The sequence below is a fragment of the Heterodontus francisci genome, chromosome 44, assembly GCF_036365525.1.
Source record: "Heterodontus francisci isolate sHetFra1 chromosome 44, sHetFra1.hap1, whole genome shotgun sequence".
In the NCBI taxonomy this organism is placed as follows: domain Eukaryota; kingdom Metazoa; phylum Chordata; class Chondrichthyes; order Heterodontiformes; family Heterodontidae; genus Heterodontus; species Heterodontus francisci.
Genome location: NC_090414.1, coordinates 24,284,498 through 24,299,018, shown reverse-complemented (window position 1 = coordinate 24,299,018; position 14,521 = coordinate 24,284,498). Strand labels below are relative to the sequence as shown.

At 52.8% G+C, this 14,521-nt stretch overlaps 1 protein-coding gene across 4 annotated transcripts in view; it reads left to right on the top strand.

The window, feature by feature from the left end:
* The window catches only part of LOC137355848 (mitogen-activated protein kinase kinase kinase kinase 2-like), a 107,846-nt gene that overhangs the window by 78,577 nt on the left and 14,748 nt on the right, over positions 1-14,521 (top strand). For all 4 annotated transcript variants that reach the window (XM_068021433.1, XM_068021432.1, XM_068021431.1 and 1 more), the window contains 3 exons: positions 4,855-4,915; positions 5,717-5,840; positions 9,790-9,848. In XM_068021433.1, coding sequence (XP_067877534.1) covers positions 4,855-4,915; positions 5,717-5,840; positions 9,790-9,848 — 244 coding nt within the window. The remainder of the gene's footprint in view (positions 1-4,854; positions 4,916-5,716; positions 5,841-9,789; positions 9,849-14,521) is intronic.

The following is a 14,521-nucleotide window of genomic DNA, read 5'->3' as shown; positions in this document are numbered from 1 at the left end:
CTGGGGTACGGGTCCCACACACACTGACCCTCACTGGGGTACGGGTCCCACACACAAAGACTCTCACTGGGGTACGTGTCCGACACACACTGACTCTCACTGGGGTACGGGTTCTACACACACTGACTCTCACTGGGGTACGGGTTCCCACACACACTGACTCTCACTGGGGTACGGGTTCCACACACACTGACTCTCACTGGGGTACGGGTCCACACACACTGACTCTCACTGGGGTACGGGTACCACACACACTGACTCTCACTGGGGTACGGGTCCACACACACTGACTCTCACTGGGGTACGGGTACCACACACACTGACTCTCACTGGGGTACGGGCCCACACACACTGACTCTCACTGGGGTACGGGTTCCCACACACACTGACCCTCACTGGGGTACGGGTACCACACACACTGACTCTCACTGGGGTACGGCTCCCACACACACTGACCCTCACTGGGGTACGGGTACCACACACACTGGCTCTCACTGGGGTACGGGTTCCCACACACACCGACTCTCACTGGGGTACGGGTCCCACACACACTGACTCTCACTGGGGTACGGGTCCCACACACACACTGACTCTCACTGGGGTACGGGTCCCACACACACACTGACCCTCACTGGGGTACGGTACGGCTCCCACACACACTGACCCTCACTGGGGTACGGGTACCACACACACTGACTCTCACTGGGGTACGGCTCCCACACACACTGACCCTCACTGGGGTACGGGTACCACACACACTGACTCTCACTGGGGTACGGGTCCACACACACTGACTCTCACTGGGGTACGGGTCCCACACACACTGACCCTCACTGGGGTACGGGTCCACACACACTGACGATCACTGGGGTACAGGTCCCACACACACTGACTCTCACTGGGGTACGGGTCCCACACACTGACTCTCACTGGGGTACGGGTACCACACACACTGACTCTCACTGGGGTACGGGTCCCACACACTGACTCTCACTGGGGTACGGGTCCCACACACAAAGACTCTCACTGGGGTACGGGTCCCACACACACTGACTCTCACTGGGGTACGGGTCCCACACACTGACTCTCACTGGGGTACGGGTACCACACACACTGACTCTCACTGGGGTACGGGTCCCACACACTGACTCTCACTGGGGTACGGGTCCCACACACAAAGACTCTCACTGGGGTACGGGTCCCACACACACTGACTCTCACTGGGGTACGGGTCCCGCACACACAGACTCTCACTGGGGTACGGGTCCCACACACACTGACTCTCACTGGGGTTTGGGTCCCACACACACTGACTCTCACTGGGGTACGGGTCCACACACACTGACTCTCACTGGGGTACGAGTCCCACACACTGACTCTCACTGGGGTACGGGTCCCACACACAAAGACTCTCACTGGGGTACGGGTTCCCACACACACTGACTCTCACTGGGGTACGGGTTCCCACACACACTGACTCTCACTGGGGTACGGGTCCCACACACACTGACTCTCACTGGGGTACGGGTTCCCACACACACCGACTCTCACTGGGGTACGGGTCCCACACACACTGACTCTCACTGGGGTACGTGTCCCACACACACTGACTCTCACTGGGGTACGGGTCCCACACACACTGACTCTCACTGGGGTACGGGTTCCCACACACACCGACTCTCACTGGGGTACGGGTCCCACACACACTGACTCTCACTGGGGTACGTGTCCCACACACACTGACTCTCACTGGGGTACGTGTCCCACACACACTGACTCTCACTGGGGTACGGTTCCCACACACACTGACTCTCACTGGGGTACGGGTCCCACACACACTGACTCTCACTGGGGTACGGGTCCCACACACACTGACTCTCACTGGGGTACGGGTCCCACACACACTGACTCTCACTGGGGTACGGGTTCCACACACACTGACTCTCACTGGGGTACGGGTCCCACACACACTGACTCTCAGTGGGGTACGGGTCCCACACACACTGACTCTCACTGGGGTACGGGTTCCACACACACTGACTCTCACTGGGGTACGGGTCCCTCACACACTGACTCTCACTGGGGTACGGGTCCCACACACACTGACTCTGACTGGGGTACGGGTCCCACACACACTGACTCTCACTGGGGTACGGGTCCCACACACACTGACTCTCACTGGGGTACGGGTCCCACACACACTGACTCTCACTGGGGTACGGGTCCCACACACACTGACTCTCAGTGGGGTACGGGTCCCACACACACTGACTCTCACTGGGGTACGGGTCCCACACACACTGACTCTCACTGGGGTGCGGGTCCCACACACACTGACTCTCACTGGGGTACGGGTCCCACACACACTGACTCTCACTGGGGTACGGGTTCCCACACACACTGACTCTCTCTGGGGTACGGGTCCCACACACACTGACTCTCACTGGGGTGCGGGTCCCACACACACTGACTCTCACTGGGGTACGGGTCCCACACACACTGACTCTCACTGGGGTACGGGTACCACACACACTGACTCTCACTGGGGTACGGGTCCCACACACTGACTCTCACTGGGGTACGGGTCCCACACACAAAGACTCTCACTGGGGTACGGGTCCCACACACACTGACTCTCACTGGGGTACGGGTCCCGCACACACAGACTCTCACTGGGGTACGGGTCCCACACACACTGACTCTCACTGGGGTTTGGGTCCCACACACACTGACTCTCACTGGGGTACGGGTCCACACACACTGACTCTCACTGGGGTACTAGTCCCACACACTGACTCTCACTGGGGTACGGGTCCCACACACAAAGACTCTCAGTGGGGTACGGGTCCCACACACACTGACTCTCACTGGGGTACGGGTTCCCACACACACTGACTCTCACTGGGGTACGGGTCCCACACACACCGACTCTCACTGGGGTACGGGTCCCACACACACTGACTCTCACTGGGGTACGTGTCCCACACACACTGACTCTCACTGGGGTACGTGTCCCACACACACTGACTCTCACTGGGGTACGGTTCCCACACACACTGACTCTCACTGGGGTACGGGTCCCACACACACTGACTCTCACTGGGGTACGGGTCCCACACACACTGACTCTCACTGGGGTACGGGTCCCACACACACTGACTCTCACTGGGGTACGGGTTCCACACACACTGACTCTCACTGGGGTACGGGTCCCACACACACTGACTCTCAGTGGGGTACGGGTCCCACACACACTGACTCTCACTGGGGTACGGGTTCCACACACACTGACTCTCACTGGGGTACGGGTCCCTCACACACTGACTCTCACTGGGGTACGGGTCCCACACACACTGACTCTGACTGGGGTACGGGTCCCACACACACTGACTCTCACTGGGGTACGGGTCCCACACACACTGACTCTCACTGGGGTACGGGTCCCACACACACTGACTCTCACTGGGGTACGGGTCCCACACACACTGACTCTCAGTGGGGTACGGGTCCCACACACACTGACTCTCACTGGGGTACGGGTCCCACACACACTGACTCTCACTGGGGTGCGGGTCCCACACACACTGACTCTCACTGGGGTACGGGTCCCACACACACTGACTCTCACTGGGGTACGGGTTCCCACACACACTGACTCTCTCTGGGGTACGGGTCCCACACACACTGACTCTCACTGGGGTGCGGGTCCCACACACACTGACTCTCACTGGGGTACGGGTCCCACACACACTGACTCTCACTGGGGTACGGGTACCACACACACTGACTCTCACTGGGGTACGGGTCCCACACACTGACTCTCACTGGGGTACGGGTCCCACACACAAAGACTCTCACTGGGGTACGGGTCCCACACACACTGACTCTCACTGGGGTACGGGTCCCGCACACACAGACTCTCACTGGGGTACGGGTCCCACACACACTGACTCTCACTGGGGTTTGGGTCCCACACACACTGACTCTCACTGGGGTACGGGTCCACACACACTGACTCTCACTGGGGTACTAGTCCCACACACTGACTCTCACTGGGGTACGGGTCCCACACACAAAGACTCTCAGTGGGGTACGGGTCCCACACACACTGACTCTCACTGGGGTACGGGTTCCCACACACACTGACTCTCACTGGGGTACGGGTCCCACACACACTGACTCTCACTGGGGTACGGGTCCCACACACACTGACTCTCACTGGGGTACGGGTCCCACACACACTGACTCTCACTGGGGTACGGGTCCCACACACACTGACTCTCACTGGGGTACGGGTCCCACACACACTGACTCTCACTGGGGTACGGGTTCCACACACACTGACTCTCACTGGGGTACGGGTCCCACACACACTGACTCTCACTGGGGTAAGGGTTTTGCACACACTGACTCTCACTGGGGTACGGGTCCCACACACACTGACTCTCACTGGGGTGCGGGTCCCACACACACTGACTCTCACTGGGGTGCGGGTCCCACACACACTGACTCTCACTGGGGTACGGGTCCCACACACACTGACTCTCACTGGGGTGCGGGTCCCACACACACTGACTCTCACTGGGGTACGGGTCCCACACACACTGACTCTCACTGGGGTACGGGTCCAGGAGCAGTGATCAGCAACCCCGATACTGAGGCCAACTGTAGCCCCGGGTGAGATCGTGCTAATGCAGCAGTGGCTGGGGATGGAGCTCGGAGCCTTGCAGTCTGTACAGTTCTGTTCTGTTCTGTTCTGTTCAGTCTGCCGTTGCCTTTGGGGAAGAGAGAGAGAGACATGTGGTGAATCGTGCATTGAAAGCTAGCTTGACTTTCTGGTCCTTTTTTCTGCAGCTGCTCTCTCCAAGGTGCTCCTGGATTTTTGTTTTGAACAACGTTCTGATGTCAGTGACTGGTGAGTAACCCTCTCAGCTGTAGCTGCTCTGACAGACTGGGCTTGTTTTCACTGGAGTTTCGAAGAGTGAGGGGAGACTTGATTGATGTTTATTAGACCCTGAACGGTTTGACAAGGTGGATGTTGAAAGGATGTTTCCTCTTGGGGGTGAGTCCAGAACTAGGAGGGGGGGAACGGTTTTAAAATTGGGGGTCGCCCTTTTAGGACAGAGATGAGGTGAAATTCTCTCAGAGGGTTGTGCGACTTTGGAACTCTAAGCCTCAGAAGATGGTGGAGGCGGGGTCATTGAATAGTTTAAAGGCGGAGGTGGATAGATTCCTGTTAGACAGGGGAATTAAAGCTTATCGGGAGTAGATGGGAGTGTGGAATTCGAGACACAAACAGATCAGCCATGATCTTATTGAGTGGCAGAGCAGGTTAGAGGAGCCGAATGGCCTGCTCCTCCTCCCAATCCGTGTGTTCACTGAAGTTGCAATGTGATTTAATGACACCCCCTGGCCTGGTGCGGAGTTTTTAAAGGGGGCAATCACTCTGGGCGAATAGGATCTAGGGATTTGGAGGGCTCCCTGAATATTCAGGCATGTAGCTATTATTAATATGAAGCTCTCACAAGCAGCATAGGCACCAGAGCAGAGCAGGGCAGAGTACTGCAGGGTGAGTGTTGCCCTGGGACCTGTCCCCCCTGTTCTCTGGAGAGGGGAGCTCCGCTGTGTGTTGAGATGGCAGTGCACAGCGTGTTGGATTGGAGGGTATGTTATCCAGCCAGTGATGGATTGTCTCACTCCCACTCTTGTGTTGCAGGGAAGTCCTTACAGCTGTACTCTCACAACCTGGTGACGCTGTTTGAGCAGAGGAAGCATGTAAACAAGAGGCAGGTTCATATCACGCTACCTGCCAACAAGCTGACCGACAAAATCATTCCCAAGTAAGCATTCTCCTCATCTCCCTGTCCTCCTCCGCCTCCCTCTCTATTCCATCGACCCTCCTCTGCTCAGTCCTCCTCTGGTCACTCCTCTCTCTCTCTCTCTCTCTCTCTCACATTCCTCCCAAACTCCCCGTCCTCCTCCCCACATCCTCATCCTGCTTGAGCCGAGACCCTTCGGCCCGCCTCCTCCTCCTCCTAACTCATGGTTTCCCAATGCTGCGGAACTTCTCCGCTCTCTCGGTCGAACCTGCCTCTTACCACCGACAAGTTGCTGAGTGCTGCACCCAGAGTATCGGCCTGCATCGTGGGCTCCACGCTGGGCCCTATGATCGGCAGATTTGGGGAAAGCTTTGCGCTGCCCAGCCCCGTCCGTCTACCCGCTGTGCTGTCTGACCCAAGCTGCAAACACAGGTCACCAACAATGCAAGAGCCTTCGCCAACTTGGCATCAGCAGAGATCAAAGCAAAGTGACGAGTCCCCTTGGGGCCCGCAGTATTAATTCAACACCTAGTATTGACCAGACCTCTGCCTTTTCATGGTCTGTGGGGCTGTGCCGGGAGGCACTGCACAGGTTAGTTTCATGCCCCCCTACAATGGCATTCAATTACAGCACAGGATCAGCCCACCAGCCCCATACACACAGACTTCCTCACTAACACCTGCATTTATCTAGCACCTGTAACAGAGTAAAACATCCACAAGGTGTTTCACAGGAGCGTAAATCAGACAGAATTTGACCCCCGAGCCACATAAGGAGATATTAGGGACAGGCGACCAAAAGCTCGGTCAAAGAGGTCGGTTTTTAAGGAGTGTCTTAAAGGAGGAGAGAGAGAGGCGGAGAGGTTTAGGGAGGGAATTCCAGAGCTTAGGGCCCCAGGCAGCTGAAGGCACGGCCGCCAATGGTGGAGCGATGGGAATCGGGGGATGGACAAGAGGTCGGAATTGGAGGAGCGCAGAGATCTCGGAGGGTTGTAGGGGCTGGAGGAGGTTACAGAGATAAGGAGGGTTGTCGGGGCTGGAGGAGGTTACAGAGATAGGGAGGGTTGTAGGGGCTGGAGGAGGTGACAGAGATAGGGAGGGTTGGAGGGGCTGGAGGAGGTTACAGAGATAGGGAGGATTGTAGGGGCTGGAGGAGGTTACAGAGATAGGGAGGGTTGTAGGGGCTGGAGGAGGTTACAGAGATAGGGAGGGTTGTAGGGGCTGGAGGAGGTTACAGAGATAGGGAGGGTTGTAGGGGCTGGAGGAGGTTACAGAGATAGGGAGGGTTGTAGGGTCTGGAGGAGGTGACAGAGATAGGGAGGGTTGTAGGGGCTGGAGGAGGTTACAGAGATAGGGAGGGTTGTAGGGGCTGGAGGAGGTTACAGAGATAGGGAGGGTTGGAGGGGCTGGAGGAGGTTACAGAGATAGGGAGGGTTGTAGGGGCTGGAGGAGGTTACAGAGATAGGGAGGGTTGTAGGGGCTGGAGGAGGTTACAGAGATAGGGAGGGTTGTAGGGGCTGGAGGAGGTTACAGAGATAGGGAGGGTTGTAGGGTCTGGAGGAGGTGACAGAGATAGGGAGGATTGTAGGGGCTGGAGGAGGTTACAGAGATAGGGAGGGTTGTAGGGGCTGGAGAAGGTTACAGAGATAGGGAGGGTTGTAGGGGCTGGAGGAGGTTGCAGAGATAGGGAGGATTGTAGGGGCTGGAGGAGGTTACAGAGATAGGGAGGGTTGTAGGGGCTGGAGGAGGTTACAGAGATAGGGAGGGTTGGAGGAGGTTACAGAGATAGGGAGGATTGTAGGGGCTGGAGGAGGTTACAGAGATAGGGAGGGTTGTAGGGGCTGGAGGAGGTTACAGAGATAGGGAGGGTTGGAGGGGCTGGAGGAGGTTACAGAGATAGGGAGGGTTGTAGGGGCTGGAGGAGGTTACAGAGATGGGGAGGGTTGGAGGGGCTGGAGGAGGTTACAGAGATAGGGAGGATTGTAGGGGCTGGAGGAGGTTACAGAGATAGGGAGGGTTGTAGGGGCTGGAGGAGGTTACAGAGATAGGGAGGGTTGTAGGGGCTGGAGGAGGTTACAGAGATAGGGAGGGTTGTAGGGGCTGGAGGAGGTTACAGAGGTAGGGAGGGTTGTAGGGGCTGGAGGAGGTTACAGAGATAGGGAGGGTTGTAGGGGCTGGAGGAGGTTACAGAGATAGGGAGGGTTGGAGGAGGTTACAGAGATAGGGAGGATTGTAGGGGCTGGAGGAGGTTACAGAGATAGGGAGGGTTGTAGGGGCTGGAGAAGGTTACAGAGATAGGGAGGGTTGCAGGGGCTGGAGGAGGTTTCAGAGATAGGGAGGGTTGTAGGGGCTGGAGGAGGTTGCAGAGATAGGGAGGATTGTAGGGGCTGGAGGAGGTTACAGAGATAGGGAGGGTTGTAGGGGCTGGAGGAGGTTGCAGAGATAGGGAGGATTGTAGGGGCTGGAGGAGGTTACAGAGATAGGGAGAGTTGAGGGGACTGGAGGAGGTTACACAGATAGGGAGGGTTGTAGGGGCTGCAGGAGATCACAGAGAGAGGGAGGGTTGTCGGGGCTGGAGGAAGTTACAGAGATAGGGAGGGTTGTAGGGGCTGCAGGAGGTTACAGAGATAGGGAGGATTGTAGGGGCTGGAGGAGGTTGCAGAGATAGGGAGGATTGTAGGGGCTGGAGGAGGTTACAGAGATAGGGAGAGTTGAGGGGACTGGAGGAGGTTACACAGATAGGGAGGGTTGTAGAGGCTGGAGGAGGTTACAGAGATAGGGAGGGTTGTAGGGGCTGGAGGAGGCTACAGAGATAGGGAGGGTAGTAGGGGCTGGAGGAGGTTACAGAGATAGCAAGGGTTGTAGGGGCTGGAGGAGGTTACAGAGATAGGGAGGGTAGTAGAGGCTGGAGGAGGTTACAGAGATAGTGAGGGTTGTAGGGGCTGGAGGAGGTTACAGAGATAGGGAGGGTAGTAGAGGCTGGAGGAGGTTACAGAGATAGCAAGGGTTGTAGGGGCTGGAGGAGGTTACAGAGATAGGGAGGGTAGTAGAGGCTGGAGGAGGTTACAGAGATAGTGAGGGTTGTAGGGGCTGGAGGAGGTTACAGAGATAGCAAGGGTTGTAGGGGCTGGAGGAGGTTACAGAGATAGGGAGGGTAGTAGAGGCTGGAGGAGGTTACAGAGATAGTGAGGGTTGTAGGGGCTGGAGGAGGTTACAGAGATAGGGAGTGTTGTAGGGGCTGGAGGAGGTTGCAGAGATAGGGAGGATTGTAGGGGCTGGAGGAGGTTACAGAGATAGGGAGAGTTGAGGGGACTGGAGGATGTTACACAGATAGGGAGGGTTGTAGGGGCTGCAGGAGGTCACAGAGAGATGGAGGGTTGTCGGGGCTGGAGGAAGTTACAGTGATAGGGAGGGTTGTAGGGTCTGGAGGAGGTTGCAGAGATAGGGAGGATTGTAGGGGCTGGAGGAGGTTACACAGATAGGGAGGGTTGTAGGGGCTGGAGGAGGTTCCAGAGATATGAGGGTTGTCGGGGCTGGAGGAGGTTACAGAGATAGGGAGGGTTGTTGGGGCTGGAGGAGGTTACAGAGATAGCAAGGGTTGTAGGGGCTGGAGGAGGTTACAGAGTTAGTGAGGGTTGTCGGGGCTGGAGGAGGTTACAGAGATAGGGAGGGTTGTAGGGCCTGGAGGAGGTTACTGAGATAGGGAGGGTTGTAGGGGCTGGAGGAGGTTACAGAGATAGTGAGGGTTGTCGGGGCTGGAGGAGGTTACAGAGATAGGGAGGGTTGTCGGGGCTGGAGGAGGTTACAGAGATAGGGAGGGTTGTAGGGGCTGCAGGAGGTTACGAGATAGGGAGGGTTGTAGGGGCTGGAGGAGGTTGATCTGACCTGTAGCAATTGGTGTAACCTGGGCTTGTGGCTATACCTGTGGACACGTGTAACTATTGAGACTGACTCTCTGATCCCATGACAGGAAGTTTGCAGCATCATTGAAAATTCCAGACAGCAAAGGCTGCAGGAAGTGCTGCGTAGGTAAGAAACTCTCTTACCTTTTCAGTATATATATAACCCCTCCTCCCCAACCCCTGAACCCCTCGATTAGATTCCAGTCTGTAACACACTCCCGGGTATCTGTTATTCTATATATAAATCCCCCGAACCCCCCGATTAGATTCCAGTCTGTAACTCACTCCCGGGTATCTGTTATTCTATATATAAACACCCCGAACCCCTCGATTAGATTCCAGTCTGTAACTCACTCCTGGGTATCTGTTATTCTATATATAAACCCCCCGAACCCCCCGATTAGATTCCAGTCTGTAACACACTCCCGGGTATCTGTTATTCTATATATAAACCCCCGTGAACCCCTCGATTAGATTCCAGTCTGTAACTCACTCCCGGGTATCTGTTGTTCTATATATAAACCCCCCCGAACCCCTCGATTAGATTCCAGTCTGTAACTCACTCCAGGGTATCTGTTATTCTATACATAAACCACCCCGAACACCTCAATTAGATTCCAGTCTGTAACTCACTCCCGGGTATCTGTTATTCTATATATAAACCCCCCCGAACCCCTCGATTAGATTCCAGTCTGTAACTCACTCCCAGGTATCTGTTATTCTATATATAAACCACCCGAACCCCTCGATTAGATTCCAGTCTGTAACTCACTCCTGGGTATCTGTTATTCTATATATAAACCACCCGAACCCCTCGATTAGATTCCAGTCTGTAACTCACTCCCGGGTATCTGTTATTCTATATATAAACCCCCCGAACCCCTCGATTAGATTCCAGTCTGTAACTCACTCCCGGGTATCTGTTATTCTATATATAAATCCCCCGAACCCCCCGATTAGATTCCAGCCTGTAACTCACTCCCAGGTATCTGTTATTCTATATATAAACCACCCGAACCCCTCGATTAGATTCCAGTCTGTAACTCACTCCAGGGTATCTGTTATTCTATCCATAAACCACCCGAACCCCTCGATTTGATTCCAGTCTGTAACTCACTCCCGGGTATCTGTTATTCTATATATAAACCACCCGAACCCCTCGATTAGATTCCAGTCTGTAACTCACTCCCGGGTATCTGTTATTCTATATATAATCCCCCCGAACCCCTCGATTAGATTCCAGTCTGTAACACACTCCCGCGTATCTGTTATTCTATATATAAACCCCCGTGAACCCCTCGATTAGATTCCAGTCTGTAACTCACTCCCGGGTATCTGTTATTCTATATATAAACCACCCGAACCCCTCGATTAGATTCCAGTCTGTAACTCACTCCCGGGTATCTGTTATTCTATATATAATCCCCCCGAACCCCTCGATTAGATTCCAGTCTGTAACACACTCCCGCGTATCTGTTATTCTATATATAAACCCCCGTGAACCCCTCGATTAGATTCCAGTCTGTAACTCACTCCCGGGTATCTGTTATTCTATATATAAACCCCCCCGAACCCCTCGATTAGATTCCAGTCTGTAAATCACTCCAGGGTATCTGTTATTCTATACATAAACCACCCGAACCCCTCGATTAGATTCCAGTCTGTAACTCACTCCCGGGTATCTGTTATTCTATATATAAACCCCCCCGAACCCCTCGATTAGATTCCAGTCTGTAACTCACTCCCGGGTATCTGTTATTCTATATATAAACCCCCCCGAACCCCTCGATTAGATTCCAGTCTGTAACTCACTCCAGGGTATCTGTTATTCTATCCATAAACCACCCGAACCCCTCGATTTGATTCCAGTCTGTAACTCACTCCCGGGTATCTGTTATTCTATATATATTCCCCCCGAACCCCTCGATTAGATTCCAGTCTGTAACTCACTCCCAGGTATCTGTTATTCTATATATAAACCACCCGAACCCCTCGATTAGATTCCAGTCTGTAACTCACTCCCGGGTATCTGTTATTCTATATATATTCCCCCCGAACCCCTCGATTAGATTCCAGTCTGTAACTCACTCCCAGGTATCTGTTATTCTATATATAAACCCCCCGAACCCCTCGATTAGATTCCAGTCTGTAACTCACTCCCGGGTATCTGTTATTCTATACATAAACCACCCGAACCCCTCGATTAGATTCCAGTCTGTAACTCACTCCCGGGTATCTGTTATTCTATATATAAACCCCCCCGAACCCCTCGATTAGATTCCAGTCTGTAAATCACTCCAGGGTATCTGTTATTCTATACATAAACCACCCGAACCCCTCGATTAGATTCCAGTCTGTAACTCACTCCCGGGTATCTGTTATTCTATATATAAACCCCCCCGAACCCCTCGATTAGATTCCAGTCTGTAACTCACTCCCGGGTATCTGTTATTCTATATATAAACCCCCCCGAACCCCTCGATTAGATTCCAGTCTGTAACTCACTCCAGGGTATCTGTTATTCTATCCATAAACCACCCGAACCCCTCGATTTGATTCCAGTCTGTAACTCACTCCCGGGTATCTGTTATTCTATATATATTCCCCCCGAACCCCTCGATTAGATTCCAGTCTGTAACTCACTCCCAGGTATCTGTTATTCTATATATAAACCACCCGAACCCCTCGATTAGATTCCAGTCTGTAACTCACTCCCGGGTATCTGTTATTCTATATATATTCCCCCCGAACCCCTCGATTAGATTCCAGTCTGTAACTCACTCCCGGGTATCTGTTATTCTATATATATTCCCCCCGAACCCCTCGATTAGATTCCAGTCTGTAACTCACTCCCAGGTATCTGTTATTCTATATATAAACCCCCCGAACCCCTCGATTAGATTCCAGTCTGTAACTCACTCCCAGGTATCTGTTATTCTATACATAAACCACCCGAACACCTCAATTAGATTCCAGTCTGTAACTCACTCCCAGGTATCTGTTATTCTATATATAAACCCCCCGAACCCCTCGATTAGATTCCAGTCTGTAACTCACTCCCAGGTATCTGTTATTCTATATATAAATCACCCGAACCCCTCGATTAGATTCCAGTCTGTAACTCACTCCCGGGTATCTGTTATTCTATATATATTCCCCCCGAACCCCTCGATTAGATTCCAGTCTGTAACTCACTCCCAGGTATCTGTTATTCTATATATAAACCCCCCGAACCCCTCGATTAGATTCCAGTCTGTAACTCACTCCCAGGTATCTGTTATTCTATACATAAACCACCCGAACACCTCAATTAGATTCCAGTCTGTAACTCACTTCCAGGTATCTGTTATTCTATATATAAACCCCCCGAACCCCTCGATTAGATTCCAGTCTGTAACTCACTCCCAGGTATCTGTTATTCTATATATAAATCACCCGAACCCCTCGATTAGATTCCAGTCTGTAACTCACTCCCAGGTATCTGTTATTCTATATATAAATCACCCGAACCCCTCGATTAGATTCCAGTCTGTAACTCACTCCCGGGTATCTGTTATTTGATATATAAATCACCCGGACCCCTCGATTAGATTCCAGTCTGTAACTCACTCCCGGGTATCTGTTATTCTATATATAATCCCCCCCGAACCCCTCGATTAGATTCCAGTCTGTAACTCCGGGTCTCTGTTATTTGATATATAAATCACCCGAACCCCTCGATTAGATTCCAGTCTGTAACTCACTCCCGGGTATCTGTTATTCTATATATAAATCACCCGAACCCCTCGATTAGATTCCAGTCTGTAACTCACTCACGGGTATCTGTTATTCTATATATAATCCCCCCGAACCCCCCGATTAGATTCCAGTCTGTAACTCACTCCCGGGTATCTGTTATTCTATATATAAACACCCCGAACCCCCCGATTAGATTCCAGTCTGTAACTCACTCCCGGGTATCTGTTATTCTATATATAAACACCCCGAACCCCTCGATTAGATTCCAGTCTGTAACTCACTCCTGGGTATCTGTTATTCTATATATAAACACCCCGAACCCCTCGATTAGATTCCAGTCTGTAACTCACTCCTGGGTATCTGTTATTCTATATATAAACCCCCCGAACCCCCCGATTAGATTCCAGTCTGTAACACACTCCCGGGTATCTGTTATTCTATATATATTCCCCCCGAACCCCTCGATTAGATTCCAGTCTGTAACTCACTCCCAGGTATCTGTTATTCTATATATAAACCCCCCGAACCCCTCGATTAGATTCCAGTCTGTAACTCACTCCCAGGTATCTGTTATTCTATACATAAACCACCCGAACACCTCAATTAGATTCCAGTCTGTAACTCACTCCCAGGTATCTGTTATTCTATATATAAACCCCCCGAACCCCTCGATTAGATTCCAGTCTGTAACTCACTCCCAGGTATCTGTTATTCTATATATAAATCACCCGAACCCCTCGATTAGATTCCAGTCTGTAACTCACTCCCAGGTATCTGTTATTCTATATATAAATCACCCGAACCCCTCGATTAGATTCCAGTCTGTAACTCACTCCCGGGTATCTGTTATTTGATATATAAATCACCCGGACCCCTCGATTAGATTCCAGTCTGTAACTCACTCCCGGGTATCTGTTATTCTATATATAATCCCCCCCGAACCCCTCGATTAGATTCCAGTCTGTAACTCCGGGTCTCTGTTATTTGATATATAAATCACCCGAACCCCTCGATTAGATTCCAGTCTGTAACTCACTCCCGGGTATCTGTTATTCTATATAT